This window comes from Bos javanicus, chromosome 21 (genome assembly GCF_032452875.1).
Source record: "Bos javanicus breed banteng chromosome 21, ARS-OSU_banteng_1.0, whole genome shotgun sequence".
NCBI lineage: Eukaryota > Metazoa > Chordata > Mammalia > Artiodactyla > Bovidae > Bos > Bos javanicus.
In genome coordinates, this window is record NC_083888.1 from 57,539,436 (window position 1) to 57,551,501 (window position 12,066).

Sequence of the window (12,066 nt, forward strand, 5' to 3'; positions counted from 1 at the left end):
CTGAAGCTGAATTTGAACAAGTAGTAGTATCAGCCATTCAGTCATGTCCAACTCTTTGTGGCCCTATGGACTATAGCCCTCTAGGCTCCTCTGTCCGTGGGATTCTCCAGGCAAGAATACTGGAGTGGGTTGTCATGCCCTCCTCCAGGGAATCTTCCCCCAGGGATTGAACCTGAGTCTCCTGCGTTTCAGGCAGATTCTTTACTGTCTGAGCAGGGAAGCCCAATTTGAACAAGCTCCTTGGCTAAAGTCTGAATTTGGCCCAAAGATTTTTTCCCTTGATTACTTAGTTCATCAACTTTGACATCTAAGATCGGTGAACTGATCTTCATGTCTTTGTATAAGTATTAATACTTATTTATATTGTATAACCAAGCTAATTTTTGTTCCTGATTATCACTGGCTTGGTGGGTTAGCAGCATCCCAGAAGTAAGTGATTCATAAAAACCAACTCAGGTAAATGGGACTCAATTATAGATCCATTTTATTTGTTTGTGTGTTTCTGTAAACTATTGTAATGGCCACAGTGTCCCTTGTGGTGCTCATTTTTAAAATGTAAATTAAAAGAGAATCATGTTAAATTTTTTTTTGTCTTCTTCATTATATGCTAAACCTCTTTTAGTGCTTTAATACTTCTTTTATACACATGTGTTTTATTATGTTACCTTATTCTTTTTGGCTGTAGGTGAGATGTTATTCCTACACATTGCACTTTAATGTTTTAAAATAAGACAGATTTTAGGGCTCTCTGCTTTTTTCTTGTTGGCTGTGTTGGTGGTCTTCTGCAGTCTGTGTTGGAAGTTGAGAGTTGAGTTTATGAGCGTGTTTATTCACTATCTACTGTTCTGTTTGTGCTTTCCTGACAATTTGCCACAGCAGCCCAACTATAAGGCAAGATTTCTGCTATTTCTGCAATTATCCCAGAAAAGGAATTCTATTTTCTATTTGAGTCCTTGTAAAGTTTCTCTACTGTGGGCCCTCTCTGTTACTGTGCTTAGAATAATAAAGTACACTGGAGACAACATGTTACCTCGAGTGACCTCCGTCAGAGCTAGTTCTGGATGCTTATAGAGGTTACCTGATACACTCATTAAAAAAGAGAGATTTGAAACAGTGCTGGATGTCTTTGTAAACAGGCCACTTAAAGATGTCTTGAAAGCAATGTGTAAGTGGTTATCACATGGCATTCACAATTTTACTGCTATAAGATGAATTTTGAAGAATCCAACTGACCTTGTGATTGAATACTGTGGGACAGGATAAAATGTCCAGCAACAGCATTATTCACAGATTCAAAAAGTGCTTTATTTCAAACAACTCAGGTGGATATGAAAATGGTAAGCTCTGGAAAAGTAAAAGAGTGATTGTCATGGCAATTAAGCTGCTTGGTGAAGTTACATGTGAAGGTTTGAATAAAATTGTTTAATGATAAGTGAGAGTTGAAAATAATTTTTAAATTAATATACTGTTTTTTATTATGCATGATTTAAAATTTGTGTTTGTTACTAAGTGAATATAGTGCCCATTATAAGTAGACTCTTTCAGCTGCATCTCTTAATACATTCAAGTTGTGTTAAAAAACCTTTTATTTTTACTTTCTTATTGGGATAAACTTCAACATGCATTGTATTTGGATACACAGAGGATTTTGTTTTTTCTTTCTTTTCTACCTAGATAAAAACATATTGGAAACAGAGATCACATCTAAGTAAAATTCTGATGTAACTATTGCACTACATTCTGGCATTATTCCTGCTCCTTGAAGATTCTCACTAAATATGCCTATGATAAAGACTACGGTAGTGTTTGTGTGCCAGGACAAATTTTGTGATTTCATTTATGCAAAACTTCTATTAATTTTTTCAAGTTTCTTTTCAGCTCTCTTGCCCTATGCAAAGTAGTAACAAAATATATAAATAAATATAAATATACAAATACATATGTATAAATTGTGTCTAATCAAAATAATTTTGGTTTTAGTGGGTTCCTCAAGGAGAGAAGGCGTTCCTGCCCATGTTAATCTCTCTGCATCATCCATGCTAATGATTGCAATGCAGTACACATCCAACCCAGGTAAGTGGAAATTTGGATGGATTTATTAATTCCAAGACCAGTAATTGAGTAAGATATCAAATAGGCAAACTAGAAATTCTTAGGAGATTTTCTTTTGGTGAATAGACAACTGGAGTTGTGTTAGAAAACAGAATTCAAAATTGAAATAAGTTTTACTTGCCTCTGGATGTTAGTAGTAATCTTATTGGCTAGTGATATTTTTAGAATATTGGAGAACAGTTTTAGAACACTGACTGGAAATGGCTTGAATATAAGTATATAGAAATAATTCAGTGATTGAAATAAAAATAAAATAATAATAATAAAAATAAAAACAATCACCTGCAGTTCTAAGAACTACAGATGACCACTGTGAATATTTTATGAATTTGCTACTCTAATACCACACGAATATCCTTGCACGTAAATCTTTTATTATATTTGTGACTGTTTCCTTAGAGTAAGTTCATAAAAGAGGGATTAATGGGTTGAAGGGCTTGAAAAAATTTTCAATATTCCCACTAATTATGTATGAAAATACACTGTACCCTGTCATAGAGTGCTATAACATTTGTGTAGAGATGACTAGATAAAAAACAATATCTCATTTTGATTTGTGTTTCTTTGATTACTAGTAATGTTAAGCAGATTTAATCTGATATACTTTGTTTGATTTCCGTTTATTAGGGTCACTGCAGATGAACTTCAGGAAACTAACCTAAAAGAGGCTGACTATTGGAGTCACATGCTAAGACATGATCTCAATGTTTATTTTCATTAGTAGACAAATTTGGGGGCCCTGTTTTTGACCTTCTACTTAATTACATAATGAGTAATAATTGAGTTTTTGACTCAGGATGAGGAAACCAATTTTTTCTTTTCATTTCAAAATCTTAATGTTTCTTAATCTGGAATATCATCCTTCAAATATGAAATCCCTTATGATTATTATATGAGTTTAATTAAAATATATTTTGGAGGAAGTTATATCTCATATCTCTATTTGGCTTAAAGGATCCTCATAATGTCATTTATATTTATTAGAATATAATGAATCTAGTTCGTTAAAGTCTCTAGTTAATTATCTAAGTCTCTGAGAATCTAGTTAATTAACTAAACTCTGCATCAGGCTTCAGTCCTAATTTCCACGTTGGGAGGCAGTTTAGCAGGTCGGGTAGAATCATGTGCTTTGAGGTTAAGGGTATGTGAGTTCACATCTGAGTTCAGCACAAATTGCCAGTTAGCTTAACCATGAGCAAGTTCTTCAACTTCCCTAAAACTAAGTTTTCTCACTTCTCAAATGGAAATAATTCTTCCTGCAATAACTACAAATGTTGTTGTGAGGATTTAATGGCTTAGGTCTGTGTGATGTGCTTCGTCAGCATAATGACGTGGCACATCATGGACACTGCTCAGTAAATGGAAACACGGATCTCTACAATCTGCCGTTGTCTTCTTGGAGTTGAATGTTTCATTGGGAAACCAGTGCTATCAAATAGTGTTACTTCTGTTATTTCTAAATCCGTGTCTTCATCTGTTCATGGGGGGACATGTATAGCCAGCTATTCTATACTAAGAATGACATGTGGGACAGCAAGTTAATCTGGTGATGGGGGAAACGGAAGAAGTGAGGTGCTGTCCACCAGGGGGCTCTCTGTGACTAAGTGGGTAGGACATTATTATCCTTTGAACTTTTATTGGGGGAGATAGCCAGTGGAAGCTTGATCCTTGTACCTGATTGTATATCAGGAATAGAGCCGAGTTCTTGCTCAGGTACCAGGAATTCATTGCGTAACTCCTGTGTACATTCCTCTGTGCTCAGCACTGTGAAAACCACCCTGAAATGTTAGACATGGTGCTTGCTATGGAGCTTATGTCTAATTGGGAAGATTAGGCTTATTCACATAAATGATTAATTTACAGTGTAAAGTAGTATGTAAAAAGTACCGAATAAATTCTATGGATACTGTTAATTCATCAGAGGAGAGAACTGTATGGGTTGAAATGATCAGGAAAGGCTTTGTGCCACTTGGTCATGGGTCTTAAAATCGTATAGAATTTTGATTGACGGGGTAAGTGGGGCATTCTGGGAGAGGAGGCAGTTTAAATAAAGGGACTCTCTGGGTCTGTTCATGGATAGTCAGTGGCCTCCTCTGAACAAGGTTCGTGTAGCAAATACAAGGAGAAGAGCAGACCCTGTGGAAGAGAAAGTACCCCAGACCAGAGAAAGCAGTCATGGCTTCACACAGTTCCCAATCTAGAGGACCATTTATAAACTCAACAAGCAGTTCTGAGTATCTGCTTGGTGTAACCCCTCCTCTCTCTTTGTGAAGCCTATCATGTGGTGGAGGGAGAAGATATTAACCAAATAATTACACAAACAAGTGTCCGGTTTCGATTGTGACAAGTGCTTTGAATGATGTACATTGTGCTATGATGAGACCCTATAAAAGGGGATTTTTCTTTTATTGAAGAGATTAGGGAAAGCTTTTCTGGGAGTAAAACCTTTGGTCTGAGGACTGATGGATGAGTAGCATTAACAAGGCCTATCAGGGAGTGGAGCTTTCCAGGCAGAGGGCTCTTATGTGTCAGAAGGGAAACTTGCACGCAGGTGGGACTGACAGGTCACTGTAGCTGGAGCTCAGAGTGAGGGCTGCCTGGTGTGAGACGAGACTGTAGACACCCACAGGTTAGAACACGCAGGCTGCTGTGGGCTCTGGGAGTCCTGCGCTCATCCTGAGTCTAATGGGGAGGTACTGAAAGACTGAGTGTTTGTGAGTGTCACTGGGATTTCCCAGGTGGCCCAGTGATAAAGAATCTGCCTGCCAATGCAGGAGACGCTGGTTAAATCCCTGGCTTGCGAAGACACCCTGGAGGAGGTGATGGCCACCCACTCCAGAATTCTTGTCTGGAGAATCCCATGGGCAGAGGTGCCTGGTGGGCTACGGTCCACAGGGTCACACAAAGTCAGACATGACTGAGCGACTGAGCGTGCACGCACGTATGTGTCACCCTAGCTGCAGCTTAGAATGGAATAAAAGGAGCCAGAGTGGATACAGATTGACCCATGAGGAGGCCATTGCATTTGTCTATACATGTAAAAGCCAGGGTTGATTGAGGCCAAGAAAAGTGGATATATCTGAGAGCTATTCAGGAAGTAAAAATTGTTAGGGTTTGGTGACATATTGGATATCCCTGAGAAAGAAGACACTGGAAGAGAAAGGCCAGGCTTCTAAGGGAAGATCATGAGGTCTATTTTGGACATGTTATGTTCAAGGAGTCTTTAAAATATTTGAGAGAAGATGATATACCTTGGACTAATACATTGTTGTATGTCAGTTATATCTCAATAACACTGGGGGGAAAACCTACACATAACCTCAGTAATAATTCTCTATGTCCTAAAAAATTGGAATTGGTCAAACAGGAGATGGCAAGAGTGAACATCAACAGTTTAGGAATCAATGAACTAAAGTAGACAGGAATAGGCGACTTAATTCAGATGGCTATTATATCTACTACTGTGGGCAAGAATCCCTTAGAAGAAATGGAGTACCCCTCATTGTCAACAAAAGAGTCTGAAATGCAGTATTTGGGTACAATCTCAAAAACTACAGAATGATCTCAGTTCACTTCCAAGGAAAACCATTCAATATCACAGTAATTGAAGTCTTTGCCTCAACCACTAATGCCGAAGAAGCTGAAGTTGAACGGTTCTATGAATACTTACAAGACTTTGTAGAACTAACACCAAAAAAAGACGTCCTTTTCATCATAGGGGACTGGAATGCAAAAGAAAGAAGTCAAGAGATATCTGGAATAACAGGCAAGTTTGGCCTTGGAGTACAAAATGAAGCAGGGCAAAGGATAACAGAGCTTTACAAAGAGAATGCACTGGTCATAGCAAAAACCCTCTTCCAACAACAGAAGAGATGACTCTACACAGGGACATCACCAGATGGTCAACACCGAAATCAGACTGATTATATTCTTTGCAGCTGAAGATGGAGAAACTCTATACAGTCAGCAAAAACAAGACTGGGAGCTGACTGTGGCTCAGATCATGAACCCCTTATTGCAAAATTCAGACTTAAATTGAAGAAAGTAGGGTAAACCACTAGATCATTCAGGTATGACCTAAATCAAATCCCTGATGACTATACAGTGGAAGTGACAAATAGATTCAAGGGTTTAGATCTGACAGACAGAGTGCCAAAAGAACTATGGACGGAGGTTCATGACATTGTATAGGAGGTGGTGATCAAAACCATCCCCAAGAAAGAGAAATGCAAAAAGGCAAAATGGTTGTCTGAGGAGGCCTTACAAATAGTTGAGAAAAGAAGCCAAGCGAAAGGCAAAGGAGACAAGGAAAGATATACCCATTTGAATGCAGAGTTCCAGAGAATAGCAAAGAGAGATAAAAGCCTTCCTAAAGGAACATTGTAAAGAAATAGAAGAAAACAATAGAATGGGGGGAGATCTCGTCAAGATCTCTTCAAGAAAATTAGAGATACCAAGGGAAAATTTCATGCAAATGGGCACCATAAAGGACAAAAATGGTATGGACCTAACAGAGGCAGAAGAGATTAAGAAGAGGTGGCAAGAATACACAGAAAAACTGTACAAGAAAGATCTTAATGACCTGGATAACCACAGTGGTATGATCACTCACCTAGAGCCAGACATCCTGGAGTGTGAATTCAAGTGGGCCTTAGGAAGCATTACTATGAAGAAAGCTAGTGGAGGTGATGGAAATCCTTCTGAGTTATTTCAAATCCTAAAAGATGCTGGTGCTAAAGTGTTGCACTCAATATGCCAGTGAATTTGGAAACCTCAGTAGTGACCACAGGACTGGAAAAGGTCAGTTTTTATTCCAATGCCAAAGAATATTCAAACTACTATACAATTGCACTCATTTCACATACCAGCAAGGTAATGCTGAAAATCCTTCAAGCTAGGCTTCAACAGTACATGAACTGAGAACTTCCAAATGTACAAGCTGTATTTAGAAAAGACAGAAGAGTTCAGTTCAATCACTCTGCCGTGTCTGTTTGTGATCCCATGAACTGCAGCACACCAGGCTTTCCAGTCCATCACCAACTCTCGGAGCTTGCATCTTTAAATTTCATTTCATGAAATTCATTAAAAATAGTTTAATTTCATGGCTGCAGTTACCATCTACAGTGGTTTTGGAGCCCAAGTCTGTCACTGTTTTCATTGTTTCCCCATCTATTTGACATGAAGTGATGGGACTGGATGCCATGATCTTAGTTTTTTGAATGTTGAGTTTTAAGTCAGCTTTTCCACTCTCTTCTTTCACTTTCATCAAGAGGCTCTTTAGTTCCTCTTCATTTTTTGCCATAAGGGTGGTGTCATCTGCATATCTGAAGTTCTTGGTTTTTCTCCCAGCAATCTTGATTCCAGCTTGTGCTTAATCCTGCCTGGCATTTCAGATGATGTACTCTGCATAGAAGTTAAATAAGCAGGTGACATATACAGCCTTGACATACTCTTTTCCCAATTTGGAACCAGTCTGTTGTTCCATGTCCAGTTCTACCTGTTGCTTCTTGACCTGCATACAGGTTTCTCAGGAGGCAGGTAAGGAGGTCTGGTATTCCTGTCTAGTTAAGAATTTGCCACAGTTTGTTGTGATCCAAATAGTCAAAGGCTTTAGCATAGCCAATTAAGCAGATTTTTTTCTGGAACTCTCTTGCTTTTTCTATGATCCAACGGATGTTGGCTATTTGATCTCTGGTTTCTCTGCCTTTTCTAAATCCAGCTTGTACATTTGTAAGTTCTTGGTTCACGTTCTGTTGAAACCTTGCTTGGAGGATTTTGGCCATTACTTTGCTAGCATGTGAATTGAGTGCAATTGTGTGGTAGTTTGAATATTCTTTGGCATTGCCCTTCTTTGGTATTGGAATGAAAACTGACCTTTTCCAGTCTTGTGGCCCCTGTTGAGTTTTCCAAACTTGCTGGCATATTGAGTGCAGAGTACATATATGAAACGCTACACTGGATGAAGCTGAAGCTGGAATTAAGATTGTTGGGAGAAATATCAATAACCTCAGATATGCAGATGACACCATCCTTATGGAAGAAAGTGAAGAGGAATCGAAGAACCTGTTGATTAAAGTGAGAGAGGAGAGTGAAAAATCTGCGTTAAAGCTCAACATTCAAAAAACTAAGATCATTGCATCCAGTCCCCTCAGTTCTTGGAAAATAGATGGGGAAAAAAATGGAAACAGTGACAGGCTTTATTTTCTTGGACTCCAAAATCACTGCGAATGCTGACTGCAGCCATGAAATTAAAAGATGTTTTTTCTTGGAAGAAAGGTTATGACAAACCTAGACAGCATATTAAAAAGCAGAGACATCACTTTGTTGACAAAGGTCCATCTAGTCAAAGCTATGGTTTTTCCAGTAGTCATGTCCAGATGTGAGAGTTGGACCATAAAGAAGGCTGAGTGCCAAAGAAATGATGCTTTTGAACTGTGGTATTGGAGAAAACTCTTGAGAGTCCCTTGGATAGCAAGGATATAAAACCAGTCAATCCCAAAGAAAATCAACCCTGAATTCCATTGGAAGGACTGATGTTGAAGTTCCAATACTTTGGCCACCTGATGCAAAGAACCAACTCCTTGGAAAAGACCTTGATGCTGGGAAAGATTGAGAGCAGGAGGGGAAGTGGGCAACAGAGGATGAGACGGTTGGATGGTATCACTGAGTCAATTAACATGAGTTTGAGCAAACTCCAGGATATAGTGAAGGACAGGAAAGTCTGACATCCTGCAGTTCCTGAGGTTACAATGATTCGGCCATGACTGAGCAACTGAGCAACAGCAAAACACAAAAATGCAAATAAATCAGCTTCCTTCAGGAAAAAAGAGGTAATAGTAATTAAGAAGTTGTATTATGAGTCTTTAACCCGTTACAGAATTCTGGGCTAGAATTAATGAACTTTGAGCCCTCATGTTCAATGCTATTATACACTGAGTTGTATATAGATGATAAGTCAAGTTGTACAGTCATATCTTCTTTTACTATGTTTCACAGATCTTGTGTTTTTTTACGAAGTTTTGTAGCGTCTCTGCATTGTCAAATGATGGTTAGCATTTTTTAGCAATGAAATATTTTTCAATTGAGGTGTGTTCATTGTTTTATTTTAGATATAATGCTATTGCATGCTTAATAGACTATAGTATAGTCCAACCATAACTTTTATATGCCTGAAGAAACCAAAAAATTTTTATGATTCACATTATTGCAGTATTTGGTATGGTCTGTAATGGAACTTGTAGTATTTCTGAAGCATTGCTGTATATGAGTGTGACATTGCTCATGAGAGACATAGAATGAAAAGTGGATTTTATTTATGATCAGACCTTCAGGAACTCCAGCAGATACTGGCCCAAATGGAAGAGGAGGAGCTTGCCAAGGAGACAGAGAGCTGTTTGGCTTTTAATATAGGCTTTAAGCTATAAAAATGTTTGTTGTTACTTAATAGGAAGTCTTGGAGATAGCTGTATCAGGGGTCTGAGATGCCATCTTTGGGTTTCTCTTGAATTTCTTCTCATGTTTGCAAGATATGCCACAGTGGAGGTTATTATATTCTTACATGCATGCATGCTCAGTCACTAAGTCGTGTTGACTCTCTACGACCCCATGGACTATAGCCGGCCAGGCTCCTCTGTCCATGGAGTTCTCCAGGCAAGAATACTGCAGTGGGTTGCCATTTCCTTCTCCAGGAGATCTCCCTGACTCAAGGATCAAACCCATGTCTCCTGTAGTGCAGGAGAATTCTTTACCACTAAGCCACCCGGGAAGCCCATATTCTTAAACAACCATATCTAAAAAATGGGTTTCAAAAATATATCCAATCAAATCCTATCAAAAATAAGATCAGTCAGGATGATTAGAGAAAAGTCTCCTGGTGTGCCTCTTTCCTTTTGTCAAAGAGGAAAAATGAGTCTCAGAAGCTCCCCAGCAGATTCCATTACGTCATGCTTGTCAGCACTGAGTCATGTGGCTTTCCCAGCTGCAACAAAATCTGGCAAATTGTCCTGCTTTGCAGTCTGTGTACTGGGAGCTGAACAAGGAAGAAAGGGTTGCTTACAGCAGTTGAGTAGCAACAGCATTGCCTGCCACAGGTAACGGGAGAGGGGCAGTCATTAAGTCAAGGAAAGAGGGTGTTCAGCAGTGCTGAATTGATGAAGGTCGAATGATAGGTGGACTGAAAAGTCTCCATGAAGCTGAACGACTCAGAGGTCATCGGTGACTAAAGGGAGACCAGCTTCAGCGCTGTGATAAGGTTGGAAGACAGGTTAGGGAAGATATCAAATATGTATCTAACTAGGGTGAAAATATCTTTCTTCCACAAGTAAACATTGGCAAATCAAAGAAGCTTGCCGTTGTATAGCTTTTAAGGATTCCTCAACTAGATGAATTGGTGCTAAAAGACCTCTTTTCTAATCCATCAGTCTGCCTTGCTATCTATCCAAACTTGGGCAAGATAGAAAACCAAACCTTTGTTCTCTAGCTGCAACATGGTGGTTATGAAATACATAATGTTTAAAGCTCTTAAGCTCAATACCTGGCACAAAATGAACACTCAAGTAATGTGAACTTTTACTATGATGAAGCAATTTTTTTTTCTGCATCATTCTTAATTACATTAATATGTTTATATTATAAAAGTATGATTCCTAGGGAGTTTTCTTAATATTTCCTATGCTAATAAGATAAATAAAATACTTTTCAGGGATCTTGAAATAAAACTTGATAAAGTCAAAGGTTTATATGATTTTTGATAGGTATGAATACATGAAAATAAGCAATTTCTAATTTAATGATTAGAGTGAAGAGTCCTACTAATATAGTTTATTACACAGGATCTTTTGTCTGGTATTTACATTTCATGTACCAATTATATTTTCTTCCTTTCAGTGTATCATTGTCAATTATTGGAATGCCTCATGAAATATAAACAGGAAGTCTGGAAAGTAAGTTTGGGGCCACGTTAAACTCATAGTCACAAATTGAATTTATATAATAGAGTAAAAGTTGTTTGCATGTTAAAACTATTGTTTAGGTCAAATTTATTGATGTCTTATTATCTTGGTGTGGTAGAAATTATAATTCTTTGCTTACTGGTTAATTACTTATCATTTAGAGAAGAAATGAGACTTGAAGAGCAGAGTGACTTGACAGAAGCAGTAATTGGATATCTCTCGTTTGTGGAATTTAGCAAATACTGTACAATGTGACAGTTTTATTTAATTTGAAAGGTTTCTTGGGAAACTTTCTTCTTTCAAATAGATGTGAATTATTAAAAAATATGTTTTACGGAAATGTTTTTAAAAATGTAGTGTTTGGCAAACTGGCTTTATGCCGTTCTAAAATCTTCCCCATTATTCTGAATAGAAAAGAATTTGTTAAAAGATAGTGTACATCTGAACACTACCAGGGCTGGCTTATTTACAACACCCATGAAAATAATAAAAAGAAGATTCTAATGTGACTTAATCTGCAAAGGCCACCTAGATGATGAAGTTCCAGGGAAATTAACCACTTCAATCCCTCCACTAGAATTTTCACTGCTTTGGTACTATTGAATGAGCTACCTTTATTTTTATTTGATGATGTTGGTGAAAACATGCTTCTTGTTTTCTTTAGGATCTTTTGTATGTGATAGCCTATGGGCCTTCACAAGTGAAACCTCCAGCTGTGCAAATGCTGTTCCATTACTGGCCCAATTTAAAACCTCCAGGGGCAATAAGCGAGTACAGGGGCTTGCAGTACACAGGTAAGGGAAGACGAGCTCTGTGTGCCCCATCTTGATTTCTCTCGTGCCATATTTGGCTCGCTTACTTATTTGTTTAAATACTGTTAGATTATGTTTACTGTACCCTTAGATGGTGTTATAAATCCTTTCTGAAACTAGGTGGTATAAAAATAAATTAATTAAAATTAATTTCAAATCTTTTATGACATCATAGCAAATTGCATTAAGTT

General features: G+C 38.0%; 1 protein-coding gene across 8 annotated transcripts in view; it reads left to right on the forward strand.

Annotated features, from left to right (window-relative positions):
- UNC79 (unc-79 homolog, NALCN channel complex subunit) overlaps nucleotides 1-12,066 on the forward strand; it is a 283,506-nt gene that overhangs the window by 72,732 nt on the left and 198,708 nt on the right. For all 8 annotated transcript variants that reach the window (XM_061395152.1, XM_061395155.1, XM_061395153.1 and 5 more), the window contains 3 exons: nucleotides 1,981-2,073; nucleotides 10,999-11,054; nucleotides 11,728-11,857. In XM_061395152.1, coding sequence (XP_061251136.1) covers nucleotides 1,981-2,073; nucleotides 10,999-11,054; nucleotides 11,728-11,857 — 279 coding nt within the window. The remainder of the gene's footprint in view (nucleotides 1-1,980; nucleotides 2,074-10,998; nucleotides 11,055-11,727; nucleotides 11,858-12,066) is intronic.